General features: G+C 41.6%; 1 protein-coding gene across 9 annotated transcripts in view; it reads left to right on the forward strand.

Annotated features, from left to right (window-relative positions):
* ntrk2a (neurotrophic tyrosine kinase, receptor, type 2a) overlaps positions 1–19,775 on the forward strand; it is a 77,151-nt gene that overhangs the window by 18,433 nt on the left and 38,943 nt on the right. The window contains exons 9-13 of one of the 9 annotated variants that reach the window (XM_078285133.1): positions 235–477; positions 864–887; positions 1,261–1,272; positions 1,660–1,697; positions 2,197–2,296. In XM_078285133.1, coding sequence (XP_078141259.1) covers positions 235–477; positions 864–887; positions 1,261–1,272; positions 1,660–1,697; positions 2,197–2,296 — 417 coding nt within the window. Of the gene's footprint in view, positions 1–234; positions 478–854; positions 888–1,260; positions 1,273–1,659; positions 1,698–2,196; positions 2,301–19,775 lie in introns of those variants that run through there. The other 8 variants (XM_078285134.1, XM_078285135.1, XM_078285136.1 and 5 more) reach the window with 8 other exon arrangements.

The raw sequence follows: 19,775 nt of genomic DNA on the forward strand, positions 1-19,775 counted from the left end.
TGTCATTGGCATAGTGTCCCTTTGTGATATTTTGCTTAGTCCCAGTATGAGATATTTTCTAAAAGTGGCGTATAGTGTTATCTGTCAATTATAGCAATGACTAAACAAACAAACAGAAATAAGGAAAAAAAAAATAGGAAAATGATGGAAAAAATGGAGATGCAATGTTTTTACATGACGTGATACAGTATATTTGCACTGTCCATAGTCTATGTTGCTCGATACGTTTTCCAGGAAACCCGGAGCCGCAGCTGCAGTGGCTGCTGAATGGTGAGGAGGTGATGGAGGGGGAGTACATCATGACCATGATCCATGACGTGACGGAGAGAGAATACCACGGCTGCCTGCAGCTGGACAGCCCCACGCACCTCAACAACGGCCTGTACAAACTGCTGGCTACCAACGAATACGGGCAAGACAGCAAGTTCGTGATGGCTCACTTCATGCACAAGCCCTGGGATGGTGAGAAGCAACACTGTGCCATTTAGTTGACTTTCTCCTTACGAGTGGTAAAGCTAACATACGGTTTTATGGTCAGATATCAATCGCTTAAAATGGTCTTAACAACTTTTAAATGTTATTGTTTAACTGGTATACTACCGTGCCTTACAAATGTGTCTTATCTTGGCACCGTGGATAAGGATAAGCCTTTTACTACAGAATTGAAGCATAGGTTTTCCATGGAAATATATTCTCCAAGATGTGTGTTTGCGTGTGTGTGTGTGTGTGTGTATGAGAGAAAGAGAGAGAGAGAGAGAGAGACAGAGAGAGTGCATGAGTGCATGTATATGAAATATTTTATCAAAAGGAACATTTTGTCATTTTGTCTTTAATCTTTTCATTGTTGTCCTAACGCAAAGAAGCTGTGACAGATCCCCTGTATTACGGTGAGTAAAATGGATATTCATAACAACAAACATCTATATCAAATGTTAGACTTCATGGTTAAATCTGGCACAACGGCACTGAAAATTTAATCAACAGCTTAAATTTGAACTTCAAGGTTTTGAGTATGTTTGCATTGATCTTTTCTTCTGTTTCACATCTCATCCTTCTCCTCCTTGATATCACGTCGGCAAATTAAATTTTAGAATTGCATACCAATACCGGGATTTTCACTTAGAGGTAAAAATTACAGTTTGCGTTTTGTTTGGAGTCTAATTTGTCTCTCTGTTCTCTCTGTTCTCTCTCTCTCTCTCTCTCTCTCTCTCTCTCTCTCTCTCTCTCTCTCGCTCCTGCTCTTCCTCCTCCTTCCTACAGACCCAACCACAGGTACTGCCACAGCTGTTTTTCTAGTTTCAGTCACTCCCAATCACAAACATTATACAGCAACAAAGTGCAAAATACCTCCTACTTGTTAATTTGTAGACTGAAATAGCTACTGTATCAGTTCAGCCTGAATCAGTTCAACTTTAATTAAAATCACTCTGTGTGCAAGCTGTTCAATTTAAACGAAGGAGACTGCCAATAAATAAATCACCATGTATTAGACATATTTATATACACTGGAAATTAACAAGCATGCATGTCAAAACTAAACGGAGTTAAGCCATTCTCCTTCTTTCACCTGCAAATCACCTCTTGTGAGTGCTGTTTCTGTATTTATTCCTCTCTCTCTCTCTCTCTCTCTCTCTCTCTCCATCTCTCTCCTGTCAACAGACGGTCCCCCTCTAGACCCACCTGAGGACAGAGTTGCTGTAAGTCACACCTGCCTGTTTTCCTCCATTTCCGTCTCTTTACCGATTGCTTCTGTTGGTTTTTGACTGTTTGCACCTGTTTTGTCAGATATTTGTGTTGCTGTTCAAGAAACAGCAGCCTGTTCTGTCCTTCCTGACACCTGAGCTGGATGATGGATGGATTTTTTTAATATATATATTAGAAGTAACTGAGATCGCCTGCCACAATGAAACTCTAAGGCAGTGGTACTCAACCTTGGGTCAGGAGATAATTTTGGAGGGTCGCGAGATTATTTATGGGATAGGAAAAAAAGCATATTTCTACTACGACTCATGTCTATTGTTCAGATTTTTCTCAAATTTTTGCTTTTTCTTCTTGTGAAATACTGAATAGTTTTAAGCCTCTAGGCCTCTAATGATACTGAATCAAATCAAACAACCTGAAAAGGGAGAATCATTCTTTGGTTGAACTAGTCTCTTCAGTATAGTTGGTTGGTAACGTTGCTCTCTCCTCATGCAGGTATACGTGGTGGTCGGCATTGCTGCTGTAGCCTTCACTGGCTTCCTTCTAATGCTGGTCATTCTCAAGTTTGGAGGAAACTCCAAGTTTGGCATCAAAGGTAAGACTCTTGACTATTAGCTGCAGTGGTGGCACTCGTCCGCTGGGGCAGCAGTGCAGGAAGCATGTGAAGGATGACTGGCAGCATCTGTGTGCTGTGCGTGGCTGTCTGAAGTAGACATAGTACAAGAGAGACTTGTTTGGGAAGTCAAAGTGTAGCGTGGATGGTTTCATGGACACACGTTAAGTGAATTTTGAGATTAAATCAAAGTTTTTATCAAGCTAGATTCCCAGGCCTCCCTTGCGGAAGACTTGATCAAAATTCAGATACACAATTCAGAAACACAAGGCACTCTTATTGCAGAGGATATTTTGAATTTCCCATTCCTTTAAATAAAAGTGGAAAATTGATTCATTTGGGGCTGTAAAGTCTGAATCCAGCGTAGCTTGACTATGAGGCTTGAGCCAAGTTTTGAGGAAGTGAGTAATTCCAAGAGTTAACTTGGGACCAGCACTCTGAAAGGCTAGTTTAATTTGTCTCATGCTTTAGTTTTGTTCTGCTGCCTTAAATAAAAACAGCCTGGCGGGTCCCAGCGCTGGTCTCACAGCTTCACACTTTTCTGCACCTTTGTGAAGGAAACTTTAATTGTTTTGTCGCTGTGACGCTGACCTCATTCGATACAAAGATACACCGTCATGTGCCCGTCATGTGTCCATGAAGCCATCCCGTCCGGTGGAAGCAGCTGCTCTTGATGGCGGCTGACAGGGTCTCAGGTGCTGCTGGTGAATAACATGCATGTTGACTAAACTGATCTCTTGTGGTCTCTTGTGGTACAGTGGTAGCCATTGTAGAAGCACCCCCCCTCCCCTCCCCATACATACACACACAGCATTTATCCTGCATTATTACCACACAAATTTCCCAAACAGTTCCTCTTGGGGTTTTGGAACAAAATGTGACTTCTACAATGGCTACATCTGTAACTAATCTGTTTTCTCCTTTAGTATTTATCAATTGACTCACTAGAACTGATTGCCTCCGTTATTTTGTGGCTTTACAGTTTAATGCTCATTTTGATGCTTGACTGATATTTCATTCTCATTCTCTGAACAACACGGCTCTATATTTTCAGACCTCTGTCTTGTAGGCTACATGCCATATTTATGGTCATGTTGTTGGCTAGCACAGATGTGTTTAGTGTGCGGCAAAAGGACTGCAAGCAGACAGATGTTCATGTTTTATTCTCTTTCCTTTGTGTGTCATCATCTCATTCGAATTCATTTTTTTTCTTGTTTGTTTTTGTAATATTGATTCTAGTTGACTTGTTTGAGCTATGCGAAAAATATCAAAATACATAAGCTTGAAGAAGGAACTGTTGTGTGTGCGTTCAATTCAGTTCAGTTTAGTTCATTTGAGTTCATGAAAATGAAAAAGTATAATGTATTCATGATAATAACAATGCGATAATTCAACACTGTGAGGCACTAATTTAAAGGCTGCTCAACAGTCTGTTTAAAGATGCAGCAGGCAGAGGAATAAATAACCTTTCCAGCTCCGCTTGAACCTGCTGTGCTTTGTGCAGTTAAGCTTTACATTTGACATTCAAATTACCAAACCAACAAGTGAATGCAAATGTAGAAATAGACTTACTAAATCTGTGTTACCAAGTGTGTGTGCATGTGCAAGTGTGTGTGTGTGTGTGTGTGTGTGTGTGTGTGTGTGTGAGTGAGATTCGGAGTCAGGCTGTTGAAATGTGGTATTTTGGCAGTGATTGATTTATGGCCCTCCAGAGAGGTAGGGTGCAAGAGAGATGGATCAGCTTATGTGTGTGTGTGTGTGTGTGTACGTGTGTGTGTGTGTGTTTGGTTTCATGTCTGTATGTGCATGTGTGTGGTTTCCTCTTTCTCCAGGAGAGGTGGATGAGATTACACTATAGGCGTTGATCCCTCTCATGCCTCTCAGCACCTATATGTTTGCGTGTGTGTGTGTGAGTGTGTGTGAGTGTGAGTGTGAGTGTGTGTGTGTGTGTGTGCGCCCATGCTTTCTTGAATGTCTAAGCATTTTTGCATGTGTGCACACGTTTGTTTGGGTGCAGGAGGTTGGATCGCATTACGGCGTTGCCCTTATGATTGTTCGTCTTCGTCGTTCTCTCTTTCCACCGTCTACTTCCTCTCTCCGTTCCCTCCAGTCCTGATGCTCCAAATGCATCTAGATGAGAGAGAGAGGGAGAGAGAGAGAGAGAGAGAGAGAGAGAGAGAGAGAGAGAGAGAGGCGTTAATATATAGTCACAACAGAGTCAGAGGGAGAGTTGGAGACCTATGACTAATCCACATCAAAGGGAATGCAGCAATATTGCCCACATAACCTCTGTTTGTTAGTCAGCTCCCCGACGACCAAACTTCATTTCAACAAAAGAAAGTTGAAGAAATAGACGAGCTAAATGTAAAGAACAGAGAGTTTTTTGAACCACAACACACTGATACTAACGCTAAATTGTGTTCTGTGAAGTTTGTTTTTATTTTTATCTTACGTTACACAATGGCAGAAGAGATGGGAAAGGGATGAGAGTATGATACATATGTTGTGAACCTATTGCAAACCCATGACATTGTAAACACACGGTGCGTGCATCAGCACCCCGAGGCCACAGGATGACCTCAGTCCAGCAATATAACACTACACTTTGCAGAGGGTCTCTTTCTTTCTTTGTTGACCCCTGTCATCTCTGTCTGCTTGACCCTCTTCCACTCTTCCAATCTCAGACTCTCTCCATCCCTCCCTCTCTCCTTTTCTGACACACACATACACACACACACACACAGGCATGCAGACACACACGCTGCAAGATATTCAAAGTAAAAGTCAAATAAGAACATGGAAAATGATCTAAAACAAAAAACAGTTTTGTGAAATACATCAATAGATGGACACATGCAAACACATACACACACATAGTCAGTGTTGACGACTGGGTGGTGTGGATGAACTTGTGATCAGGAAGTGTGAAGAGAGCATGGCAGGTCTTGTTCAGTATTTACCGGGTCTGGTCAGACTCTGCCGCGCGTGGGACAGAAAGACACAACCTGCCTCGCTGACTCTCTCTCTCCGTCTCTTTCTGATAGTCTGGTAAAAAGCTGTAGACATCGTACATTATTCATATTGGCTGTATTATTCTGCTCTTCTCTCATCAATAACACATGGGCTACAGTTGGTACAGGTTGCTTCTTCTCACCATCCCCTCGCTGCTTCTTGACAATAACAGAGGATGGCCATCTTAAATGTTTGTGGTGAGTGTGTGTGTGTGTGTGTGTGTGTGTGTGTGTGTTTGTTTGTTCTTACAAGGATGACAAAGGAGGAAATGCCTCCAAAGTGAGGCCATTGTATTAGTTCGTAGTTGGGATTAAAGTAGGGTTGAATTTGAGAATAAGCATATAGTGGTTGGGGTAGGGTTTAGGCAATTGTGTGTGTGTGTGTGTGTGTGTGTTTGCTCTTGTTTTCCATCCTTGTGTGAACCAGTTTGAGTTCACACAAGTGAAGTGAGGTAACTTTCCTCACATCTTTAAGGGTTTAGGGTTAAGGTTAGGGTTAGGGGATGAATGAATGCAGTCAGCGGAATGTCCTCATAATGATACAAGTACAAGGATATGTGTGTGTGTGTGTGTGTGTGTGTGTGTGTGAGTGTGTGTGTGTGCGTGTGTAGGTGTGTGTGTGTGTGTGTATGTGTATGTGTGCACCCTCAAAGCACCTGTAGGGAGGCAAACTTCAATACAAGTCTGAATTTTGATGGGGGAACTAGACGGAAATGTCAAGGTAGAAAAAAGTGAGTGATTGAAAGTGAAACAGTAAATGTGAAGTGGGGAGAGTGGGAGACAGAGGGAGAGAGAGAGAGACAGAGAGAGAGAGGAAGAGAGAGCGAATGCAAAAATTGACATTTGACAGACAGAGTGAGAGTGAGCAAAGGAGAGAGAAAGCATGCGAGAGAGAGAGAGAGAGAGAGAGAGAGGAAGACAGGGGAGAGCGCAAATGAGAAAGAGGCAAAAAAAGAGAGTGAAAGAAGCATGAGTAGACATGCTGGGCTGGAGGAGAGAAAGATGGAGGAAGACGGAAGAAGACACCAGATGAGAGAAGTTGCTAGAAAGAGAGAGAGATACCAAGGGTACACAGAGGGAGAAAGAGTGAGAGATAAAATGAACAGTCTAGAGAGACAGAGCGAGGGAAAGAGAGAGACAGCAAGAGACAGAAAGACAAAAAGAGAGAGATGGAAGGAGAAAGTCCGCTTCCATCTACTTATCAATGATTCATCATTAGTGCAGATATCAGTTTTCTCCGTGTTTGGTGGAGAGTTGCACGCCTCCATCTCTCTCTCTCTCTCTCTCTCTCTCTCTCTCTTCCTCTCTCTCTCTCTCTCTCTCTCCCTCTCTCTCTCTCTCTCTCTCACATGCACATACAGCTCAGTGTTGATCGATCGATATGACACCCTCAAGGTCAGCGGAGCTCCATTCCGGGCCCAGGGCACTACTGAGCATGTTCAGTGTGCCCTCCTCCTTCTCCTCCTCCTCCTCCTCCTCCTCCTCCTCCTCCTCTTCCTCTCCCGGCAGGAAAGCACCCACTGCCTCCAGCTACTGATGTTTTTTAGTAACGCTGCTCACCGACTCACCAACAAAACTTTGGTACAGGAAGCAAAAACTGAATGAATGGAGCCATATAGAGCGGAGGCTGAAAATAATCGATGATCCTTTATTTAGATATGTACAGCTTTGAGTTTATCCTCTCCAAGTTTTGAAGTTGGAACCATTCACAGAGGAACGTACTCTGACTGAATTGATCCAAAATGCTTGTGTGTGTGTGTGTGTGTGTGTGTGTGAGAGTGGAATACCGGAACAATACCCTACAACAGCAGCCCACTTATAAGGTCAGGGGGTCAGGAAGTTTGAGTGATAGAGTAAAACTGCCTCTTTTGTTCGTTTTTGTTTGTCTTTTAATGTATTATGACTATGTTGTTTGAAGTGTTTCCATAGCAACAGCAACAAGTTGTTTGAGGTAAAGGGCTTAAAGCTCTCAGCTGTTTGAATCACTGAAGCACTACATTGAAAATGTTGATACTTGAAGCGCGATGCAGTGTTGCCATGAAACCGCATTATGCATCTGACGAGCTACATGCACTTTAAAGACGAGGTGCTGAAGCCAGGAGCACGTACAAGGCAGAGGCTCCAGCAAAACAGGGCACTTATAACTGTTTTATGTGAAAATGATGGTAAAGTAAGTAAAATCTGAATGCAATAAATAGATAGATCAAATAGATCAAATAACATAAAGGATAGTTACATCAGATCCTGTGTATTGGCAAATGAACACAATGTGAGACACTTTATATTTCACTTTTTAGGCAATCAGCTTTAAAAAAAAAAAAAAAAAAAAAAATTTCATTTATTTGATCATTTTAACTAGTTACATATATACAATATAATGTAATGCACCTGGTTAAAAAACAATCAAGGATAAAACACAAGAAAGTCTAAGACTTATTTCCATTGTGGTCCTCTAGTCCAAGAAGGCTATGGGCATGACTGGCAGTTGAAGCACACAGTGTCAATGAGTCAATATAACAATAAAAACAACAACAGACCAGTAATATACAAATACTATATGTCTTATACAATATAGACAATTCATAATTTCTACATAAAACCAAAATTGTCACCAATAATCAAATAAACTAAGATGCCACGAAAATGGCTTTCAGTGAGGAACCTTATCCATCAGCCATCAGCTACTCAAAGCGGACGTAGTTTTAACAAAGGCTCACACACACACTGAGGGTCTTATTCAGAGAAACCTCCGACAAACCCACAGGCATAAGAATGAGCCTCAGGAATCAAAAACATTACAAGCAGCCAGTAATAAGGGGTGCATGGATCAAATCAACATTAGAATTGAGTTAAAAGAGAAAAAAAACCCAGTAACATTCTGGTGTCTGCAGAATATCATCAGTAATAGAGGTGGAAGGTGACAAGAGAAGAAGAAGAAGAAGAAGAAGAAGAGAGACAATCTTATGACCTTTGGTAAAATACTTTTATTTTCTAGTTTCCATACCTCTATAGTAGTCAGTACCACTGTCTTACTTTCATTTTTAAAATGTAGTCAAAAAGTTATACTTCTAACAAACCTACAAACAAGGAAAAGTAGATGCTGGTATATATTATTTCCTCTTGTGTCCTGGATCATATTTTTGAAAGGAGCAACTTTGTCTGTTTGCGGATTTTAATGTTGAAAGCTGGGGGGAAAAATAAAGTCTAAATGCCTGTGGCAGATCCTCGGGGCAGGTATTGTTTGAAGCATTTCTGAAAATGGGAAATCTTCTTCCAAAGTGAAATATCGCCTTAAGACACTGTCTGTGCACCTGCCTGACTGCAGCTATTCTTTTGGTACACACCGTGCTTCATAAGTGATTATTATTTCTGTTTTTCCAGATTGATACCTCGTGTTCCGTTTTTGATGCTGTGCTTATCGCGTGTGGGACAAATTTACAATAAACGATTTCATTTATTAAAACACCAGCGTATATTGTAAACCCCCAGTTGTGAGGTAAAGTTTGTGAGCCTCTCAGTGTCTTTGCTGCCTACTTGAAAAGGACGTTGTGTCTTTTTGTCAGACTGCCTGTTTCTTGGATAGTTGTTCCTCTGGCATCGCAGCAAATATCTCTATAATCCTGTTTCTATTTCTCTACCCTCTATGACCGTAAAATGCATATCTCCGTTTTGCCAATTTTGCAATTATGCCTTTTAACTCTAATTAACACGTGCCTTAGAAAATGTTTCATAACCCTGGGAGCAAGCCAAGCCATTTGCAATGTGTAATGTGCAATAGGCATCAATAGGAAAAAATCAACCAGGGTTTTTTGTTTCCTGGATATTTTTTAGTTTGTGTTTTACCTGTTGGGTATTTGAAAGCACCCAGGTGTGAAATCAGAAAGAGAGGACCAACAAGGGCTTTAATAGACTCTTTTGAAAAAGGGAAAACTCATCAGTGCATCAGAGTCAAAGAACTTGAAGATATTGGCCTACTGTTGGTCTCTCTCTCCTCATCTCTGTTCGTCAAGGAGTCTATTGTGCAGCCGTACATCATTCCTTGTCTTGTATTGGTCAACCTGACCTTTGAGAACAGTCAGAGTTGGACGAAGGATTCAGTAAGCAGCCAAAAAGGAGATGGATGAAACTGGGAGTGAGTGTGTGTGTGTGTGAGGTTGTGAGCTGCACAAGGACAGTGAAGGTTTTTAGACGATTTTGTTTTTCTACTTATTTACCATCTGAAATACTGTGGTGTTTTAAATTCCATTACTCTCCACATCAGAAGTGCAGCATGCCGAGAGTGTTCAGCATGGCCTCATTTGATTTTCTCATCGATGCCCCCATGCATTTCAGAGAACATTAAATGGGTTTTAAATGGGGTACACGGGTCCAGAGGGTCATGAAGCTAACTCAGCACATAATGCACATAATCTACATTTTCTAAGAAAAAAGACATTAAAGATGCCAAAGTCTGGGATGTGAGGTTTTCTGGCGGCAGGAGCAATTTATTAATGGAAAAATTGCATTTTTGTCATGTTTTTCATGGCTCTTTGGCCATAGTCTGTGAACCAGAAAGAACTAGTCTGGATGTCATGTAATCACAGAATTTGCCACAAAACCAGGGCCTAAATTTGATTGCTGGAAAGTATTTTTTAAAAATGTCAGTATGGCTTTTCCGCAAGACAGCGTGTCCCGCTATTCTCCTGGCAGCACAGCTAATCACATTGGTGCCACTGTTTCCACTGAATTCATTCAGCAGCAGCAAGCAACCGTAAAAAGAAAATAGTTTTATCTGCGAGAGGAAATATGAAAAAAGTATTGTAACGCAATTGGCAAAACACAAACAGGTGTTTTGCCAATGTTTACATGGAGGCCATTGGTTTTATCATAATGACATTTCCCTCTAACAACAACAAGAAAATTACTTTCACCTATACACACAAGGCAGTGACACAGTACATCTCCATGTATGTGGGATGTGAAATCTATTTGGTGGACATTTATATTGTGTAAACATACACGCGTACTGTACATGTACATGTCAGTGTGTTTGTCTCCTTAGTGTGTTGTTAGAGGCCCACTTGGCAGCACAGCAGATGTCTCTGCTGCCAGACAGTGTGTGCATGTTGTGTCAGTGTGGCTTTTCCTTGGCAGTACAGTAAATGTCTGTATGATATGGTCTATGTTAATGAGGTTTTAGCTATCGATCAACACCGTGCCCTGCTACGCTGAGACAGATACTCAAGTGGCCAAGAGAAATACACACACACACACACGCACGCACACCTACACACACAAACACAAACACACACACACACACTTAAGTCCCCACGTTTATTGAATTTGTATGAGCAAGGATACGTGCCAATATCATTTTGTGTGTCTGGATGCTTTTGTGTATTTGCACTTCTGTGCAGTATTTGCTGCACAGCAGGGAGAGAGAGAGAGAGAGAGAGAGAGAGAGAGAGAGAGAGAGAGAGAGAGAGAGAGACAGCCATACTGAGCGATTGGGAACAGCACTATAACAGATAGAGGTTTATTGATGGATCAATTGATCGTTGGCCCAGCCAGATTGAGCCAGGATGCCTCTGTCTTCTTGGCCCTGCCTTCCCATCACTGCCTAATGCTAAGGTCAGCAGCTCTGCTCAGCGGTGTGTGTGTGTGTGTGTGTGTGTGTGTGAGTGTGTGAAAGAGAGAGAGACAGTGAGTGAGTGTGTGTGTGTAAGAGAGAGAGAGAAGGCAGACTGACACAGAGTCATGTTTCCCATGCATATGCACACATGCACGCATATATGTGCCACCACAGACTTGATTTTCAGCACAGCCAAATCTCCGTTATACTGTAGTATATTTGCTGGAAGCTTCAGAGAAACATCAGTCTGGTTACATTCATCACGGTGTTTCTCAAAGTCTGGTCCCTGGACTGCTGCCAAGCCTGAGGATTTTGCTGAGCAGTCCCTGGGTTGCTTAGCCGACATAAGACAACTAACAAAAATACTCGCGGTGCAAATCCCGATGGAGCAAGACGTAGCATGAAGCTGACATGTACAGAAGAGGAAATGCATTTCATAGGAACATGCTGATTACACAAATTTATGGTGCTTAGAATACGATCTAAACAATAGTAAAAAAGCAGGTGTTTGGGCAGCTTGAGTCATCGTGAGTGCTTAAGAAAAATGAAAAAAAAGAGCACATTTAAGTAATCAGGTGTGGCATCACGCTCACACATAAAAGTTGGATAGAGTAGATGAATATAAAATCATATATCATCACACAGACTGCATCCTTGTTTGTTTGTTTTTAAATTACAGTGATTTGTTATTTTCAATTCTCTTAGACAGCGATGATGGTGTGACACAAGGCAACACAAAATATGTTATCCCCCACAAATGATGCGTTCCCCCTCACGCAGTTGTAGTAATTGTAGCCCCCCCCCCCATGCTGGAATGCGGAGGTGAGATGCATCATTTCTCCACGTTTTGTTAAAATCCGATCGGCGGTGTCTCAGACATCACACACGATCCACGGAATAACAAACGAACAATGTAGCGTTCCCCCTCGGGCCAATCAGTGTCACTTTAAAAATGTTGCAGCGCAGTAGTGAGTAGTGATGCATGCATTTCCCCAAAGTTTCGTGGAAATCCGATCAGCTGCGTCTGAGATATCACGTGCGACAGATGAATGAATGAACAAATGAGGAGCGGAAGGAAGGAGGCCGATCCGTCGACAACAACAAGACGTCTGTGTCACTATTCGGCAGTGAGGAGAGGGACTTTGGGGTTTGTGCCGGAAAGTGGTGAGCAAGTCGTTCTTAACTGCTGAGTGGATTTTCTGCTCATCTTTGAAGTGAATCTGGTTGAAATGAGAATGCTGTTCAGTGCCGCCACACCTCCAGACTTCCGTGTAGCTTGTAGTTGCGTATGTAGAGGAAATATTGTGTAGTTGTGTGTGTGTGCGTGAGAGAGTGTGTATATCAGAGAGAGAGACAAGAGAGTGTGTGTGTGTGCATGTGCGAGATACAGACCGAAAATGTGTATGTGTGTGTGTGTGTGTGTGTAGTTGTCAGAAGGTCTGCAGCGTGACATGGTCGACTTCCGTTGCCCACTGCATGTTGTTGCCATGGCAACCTGCGTCATTGCCAACCTGCGCTGCTCCAAAACTGAATCATTATCACTAGACGAGTCTGGAAGAGGAGTGAATCACTATCTTCAGACACACACACACACACACACACACACACTTTCTCTTTCTTTTTCTCTCTCATGCACACACTTTCACACACATATGTCCATACACACGCATACACAGATTCACACATATTCACACAGACACACATACACCCCACCTAAACACACACACACACACATACACACACACACACACACACACACTAGCTCCAACTCATCTTCACACACCCACAGATATAAAGCGAACACCTGGGACAGACATAAGTCAGTAGTCAGGACTAAGATGGGAACAGACAGACTTCAAATCTTAAATCCCCCATTCATTATTGCAGTTCGGCGCTCCGGGTCGGAAAACCTCTTGCCCCACTTATCGGCTTTGTTTATAAACTGAATCGCTGGATGCAAAACATTTTTCACTCCTCACTGACATTTTCATACAATGGCTGACAATGTTTGGCACCCGAACATGACTTTGATATGAATTTTATAGCTGCTAAACCCTTTGTGGGCTTGGAATTGTAAGGTTATATCTGGGTGGAGTGCAGTTTGAGATACTGAGCATCAAAGATTCGACGTCCCAGCTGGAAAAACTGTTATGTACTTTCTATCTCTTTAAATATTTAACACCAAAAGGCTCTTTTAAAAACATAACACCACACACGCTTAAAGTAACATTCAAAGATTATGAATATAGGGATAACTCAATTTTGATAACATCAAATTAAAAAAAAGACATGCTTAAGTTTGTAATTTTGGAAAGATTAAAGTAAAGCGGTCCTGTAACCTACTGAATTAGACTACAGTATGTTATACAGCCATTGTATTGCATTGTTACATTGCAGGCACTTATTTTATATCGTTCATATTGTTTTCTAGTCCAAAGCTGTATGTTTTCTCTTCAGAATAATTGTGGATTGATGTAAGTTTGCAGTTCAAAAGTTGGGACCTGACCCAGTTTCTGAAAATCCACTGCCGAAGATAAGAGACTGTTTTTTGCATCTTTGCTAACGCAAAAACCATCACATGGAAATGTCCTTCGATACCAATAAACCACTGCTGTGTTACATTCCTTGGTTTAGTCCTGGGATCGTTAATCCACCCGACATTCACTGCACATCCTCATTCAAATTTAGCTATTCAGATAAATCATTTCTTCTTGAACTACAGGTATGATTGGAGCCTTGAATGGATCATTGGTGTATTGTTGTTAGATCCAGACGAAACATCAATTGCAAATATTTTAATGAGCTTTGTTCCTATAGTGAGAAACCTCTTACCTAAAGAAGCACACACATGTGGGTTACTGCCTTTAGCTGTGCTTGCTTTTTGCTGTGAAAAGTCCTGCCTAGCAGCAGTGTATATAGTATTAGTGATGAGTTTGTTGTTTTTGGCTTGGTCACTTTTAATCCACCCACACTCACTAACGCCGCAAATCTCCATATTTCTCTTTCAATTTCCACAAAATAGGAATGACAAACGCGGCTTAAGGAGGAAAGCAGCCTGTTGTTTTTGGCTTCCCTCGCCCTATCCTCTATCATAAAGTGTCAGCTGCTTGGGATGGTTTTCTCCTTTGCATTCCCATCCTGACAGACGTCTCAGCAATCACTTTGCTGCTGTTGTTGCCCGACTTTAAGTATTTCAACTGGGCAAGCTCCTTAATTACACATTCCTCTCCCTCATACCTGCAGCAGCAGTGTGGCTATTGTGTTTGGACAGGACATAATAAGCATGTTTGCATTAATTATTGTATGATTAAACACATTCTACGCATTCTCATTTTCTAGATTAAGCCCTCTGTATTGCGTGTTTGCTCATTAACAACTTTTTAAAATTTCTATAACCAATGTGAGACGCTAATTAAGGATGATTATCAGCACTATTCCAAACCCCCCAACCCCGTGGCCCTCATTAATTTTGGGATCGGAGCCACTTTGACAAGAGTGAGCTGTTGCAGGAGTCACACAAATTATATCTGGGCCAGTTTAAAGGGGGGTTATTTTTTTTATATATTAATCCCATAGTTCTGTCATATTTTGGCCCTTTCATGTCATCCCCCAACCCCTGCTATTCATTGTCCTAACAAAATACTGATAAATTGTTACCAGTATTCTTATCCTTAAATTGAGTAACCCATCATCATGTGTCATCTTGCACATCACATCAAGTTTAAATGCGTTAAATGGAAAGCTGAATTTTGATCAGTTAATGCATTGATCTGCCTTAAATAGTGCATTTGAAGAGTCAGATAGAAAACATGTAATTCATTGTTCCTGGACTGCTGTGTTCTCTTTCCTCTCCATCCTCTTGGCTACTGCCGAACACACTGGCTGCACCTATTATAGTCGTATAGTGCAAGCCTGTGTTGTTGATGAGGCTGCGGATAAGGCTGTCGCATACGGTTCAGCTACATTGCAGTGGTTGTTGATTATTGTCTTTCTAAAATCCACTTTAATTAAAGATTAAAGACACAATTTGAAGGTTTACATAGTGAAGATACATAGTGACACTGCACCTAACCTTAACCCTTATAAGGAATATGTCCTCATGTAATATTTGGTCACATTTGGACGCATCCTAACATTCCAGACTTATAAGCACCTTTATGCTATATGAATTTTGGGGGGAAAAAATCATTACCTGCAGTTCATCATTCAATCTCTAAAACATAGACGATCCAGTCTTTGAAAGAGTTAACTGTCTTTTCAAAAGTTCTGTACTTCTGTACTGCTATTTAGTTAACACAATAATTACTTTGTCAGAGTAGGTGTCATTTTATTTCAAATGATTGATATTTTCTTATATCTCTATAGATAGATATAAGATTTTCTTTATATAGTATCTTATATCTCTTCAAGGGAGATAAAGCTATTACTTTTGGCTGCCTTCTCCTCTACAAGTCCATTGTGCAGGTGTGTACACTGTAATTTTGAATGGCAGGGTCTGTATATGTGTATTAAGGAAAGGAAAACAGTCTTGGTTACTAGCTGGCTCACATTCACAACCTCACCATTATGTTGAGAAGCGTTCCAGTCATTCCAGTCCCACCTCTAAAAAAACGCTGGCTCCAGTAATCAACCGAGAATTAGAGATGAGGCTGTTTTCTTTGGCTGGCCAATCCTTCATCATGAAATGTCACAGGATACAACGCTCTAGAGCTGCTTTTTGAAAATACCTCAAGATAGATACTACAACTGCTGCCACAATGAATACACTCCTCAATCTGAGTTTTTGTTGTATTAATACTACAGGATTTTTAAACAGTTCCTTATGTGTTTGCAGATTACGATGATGGCTAATCTGTTCATCTTTGGAATTCGTATATTCACTCTTATTCCACGCAACTGTTTCCTTTCCAGGGGTACCACTGGTTGGAGAAAACATGAAAATTAAAAAGATATATATATATATATAAATTCCCTCTAAAACATAGTGGAACTCATAGGGGAAACACGAAGGAGAGAATAAGTGCAGTCCTAATGTGTAGAATTAAGATTTTGAATGTCACTAGATGTCACTAGAATTATAACTACGACCCTAACACACACACACACACACACACACACACACAAAAACACACACACACACACACACACACACACACACACACTTGTCAGGTGGATGGTGTCCATTATCAACCTCTAAAGGTAGAAGACCTAGGTAGACCACTGGGATATAACAGCCCAATCGACCAATCAGAGAGAGCCTTTAGAGACACATAAACACCATAAAGTTTCATGAAATTACCAAGAAAACACTGCTGTGATACGCCTGGAGCTTGACTCTTATTCTCTCTCTCTCTCTCTCTCTCTTTCTCTCTCTTCACCTCATCTCTACCTCTCTCCCCTCATCTGTGAGATGTTTTGCGAGACGTGACTCACTCCTCTCTCCAACCGTTCTTCTCTCTCTCACACACACACACACACACACACACACACACACACACACACACACAAACACCCGCCACAGGTGCTGGTGGCCCGTCTCACTTCCAGTCAGATGTTTGGAACGCGCTCTCCTCCTCGCTCAAACCTTGACGCCGCACCTGCATGCAGCAGGAAGGCTTATTTCTGTTGGCTGGCTCCACATCTGTCATACACTGACACATGATATGGTAATATAGTCGTAATCCTCCAACACAGATAAGGCTATTGTGTTCGGCTGGCGCAGACTCCATTCACAGCATGCCAGGTGTTGGTATCAAACGTACATGCATCTGATTGATTGATCGTTTGATTAATTGTGTGTGTGTGTGTGTGTGTGACAGAAAGCTGAAGGAGCAATGAGGTATATTAAACAGCCTATTGTGTTTTTTGGCATGAGGGTTAGTAATGTGTGTCCATTGATCGCAGCACAGTGGGGAGGCGGGGGGGTGTAAAGTCAAGTTCAGACGTGTGTAGGATCAATCGCTTTGTTTTCTCACGCCATGCTAAAAGGTCACTTCACCTCTAGTGTGAGCCAATTCTTCCTCTGTGTTTTTTTTTTTTTTTTTTTTTTAAACAAATAACTACTCGACTGGAAAGCTGTTCCGCTGTAGATCTGTATAAAAAAGACTGGCTGATGGTGACCTTTGTCAAATCTAGAATATAATTGGCATTATCACACATAGCATTTGTAGAAGATACGCCCCCCTCCCCCTCCCCCTCCCCTCCAAACTCTCTGAAAGGGACGGTAGGGTGGGTGTACCATACAAAAAGTTGGACTTCTACAGTGGCTTCGTCTGTATAAGGTATAATTTCTGTAAAGGTTATCTGCATCACTGAATATCTTACTCTCTCTCTCCTGAATCATTTCTGCCTAATTTACTAAACCTTTGTGAGTTTCTGAGCCAAGATAATTCATAACTCACTCTATAACTTTACCAAGGGTGGAGAAACAGTACAAGGTTGTTAAGCTATAGCTCCGGATGAAAGATTAGCATAAAAACCCCACATAATATTTCTTTCTTCCCTCAACCCTAACCCTCTACAAAATATGTCAATTATTTCGAGCATTTGGCAAAAAGCCTTGTACTCTTTGTCCATCCTAAGAGATTGCAAAAACAACTATTATAACTTTACTAAAATTCTACTAATTAGCAAATACTAAGTAGCAGTATCTACTGTGTTACTGACACTACCAGCAACCAAGACCTGAAGGCCCCGTTAGATACATATGATAGCAAAACATTATCATTATCATTATTATTATTATTTACCGTTTTGTTGTTTATTTTGTTTCTTACAGTGTTTTTTGTTGTCGTTGATGTTGTTTGTGTTTCCCTTCAGGCTTTGTGTTGTTTCAGAACGTCCCAGTGGAGGTGGTCTCACGCTAAAGGAGACGGACACACACAAGAGAGAAAGAAAGAGAGAGAGAGAGTGTGTGTGTGTGTGTGTGTGTGTGTGTGTGAGAGAGAGAGAGAGAGAGAGAGAGAGAGAGAGAAAGTGAGAGAGAAAATGGGAAAATAAAGGGGGGTACTCACACATGCAGACAGACAACAAAAACAACCACAACAACACCAATACAATGAAGACAGAGGGGGCCAGGCAGCAGGGGGTTAGACCAGACACACACACACACGCACACACACACACACACACGCACTCGTCAGGTGGATGGTGTCCATTATCAACCTCTAAAGGTAGAAGACCTAGGTAGACCGCTGGGATATAACAACCCGATCAACCAATCAGAGAGAGCCTTTAGAGACACATAAAAGCCTCCCATTGGATGAATTATTCAGATCAGAAGGACAGAGACGGCCATTAACCTACATCTTCCCCAAATACACACATGCCTACACACACACACACACACTGCTCCAGATTTAGGCACCTGGCTACTGACTTTTGTACACACCACTTAATCCCCTGTTCTCTATTTAGACCAGTTCAATCCACAATTCTTTCTTCATACACACACTCTTACCTTTACAGATCTTTTTATGTCCCTCTTCCATCATACACACACACACACACACACACACACACACACACACACACACACGCGCGCACGCACACACACTATGAACACTACTGACTTTGTAAACATCACTCTGTTCAGAGTCTTGTTTAAATTTAGACCAGTTTTGACCCCTTACTGCTCTGTATAGTCATATCAGATCCAGATCCAAGCATTCAGACAATCAGCCACTGCTCAACCAAGACGCCTTCCTGGGGAACCAAAACAAATAAAATGTGACCGTGTGTCTGCTTTTGTTTGAATTTGGCAGCAGTTTCTTGTTAGTGTTTGTTGGCAATGCCACTGCAAGTCAGAGTAAGAACAAGCGATAGAACTGTTCAGAGAGCTGGCATCCAACGTAGGGAAAAATGGCTTCACTTCCAATTGACTTGCTCTTGTGTGCAACAAATGCTAACAGGATAACTACGAGATTAATTGGGCAGCTTTCTGAAAATCCTTATTACAAACATCAACAACAACAACTTTTAACATCAGAAGTAGCAGACTATACTGCCTGACTCTCTTGGAGAGGCGACTGCGCTCTGAAATTGCTTGGCCACCATCAAATTAGTTTTGCAGGTATTCACCTCGGCTGTCAAAACATCCAGCACTTCCGCCATGAAAAAGATAGATTTCTATTTTTCCTTATCCCCCACCAGCACCACTGTTTAAGTGCGGAGATTTATGGGTATATACATCAAACGTGTGTGGTGTTACACATGCAGCATTAAGGCTTTTGGTAGCCTTTTTTGGGGATTTTTTTAGAATGTAAAATGTGCAAGATGGTATGCCTTGTCACTCACTGATTAGGCAACATGCACCTCGTCAGTAACTCATCATTCATGTGGTGATTTTTTATGGTGGATACCGATTTGAGAACAAGGGATGTAGTGCAACATGTTGGCATATAGTGGAAGCACTGTGTATGGTGTCTAGACACTCTATTGTCCAGAGAGCCCCCACCCCCACCCCTCCCCCTCCACACACACACACACACACACACACACACGCACACACACACACATGCACACACAAAATCACATACAAGTGTCTGTGTTGAATTAATCATTGGATCCCTCCCACCCACATGCATACATGCATGCACAACCACTCAGCATACATGTGCACATGCTTAACCACACTGCGACAGTTAAGATACAGAAAATATACATAAAATACAGTATACATAAAAACAAAGATCCATATATGGAACACCTTAAGTCTTGAGCCTCATTGGACAAAAATATGTATCAATAAGCACTTTTTCGCACACCAACTCATGCAGTTTCAGATCTACTTACACAATAAGATATGATGCTGCACATCCCAGTGTCGTTAACATTATGG

The sequence above is a fragment of the Centroberyx gerrardi genome, chromosome 8 (genome assembly GCF_048128805.1).
Source record: "Centroberyx gerrardi isolate f3 chromosome 8, fCenGer3.hap1.cur.20231027, whole genome shotgun sequence".
NCBI classification, from domain to species: Eukaryota; Metazoa; Chordata; class Actinopteri; order Beryciformes; family Berycidae; genus Centroberyx; species Centroberyx gerrardi.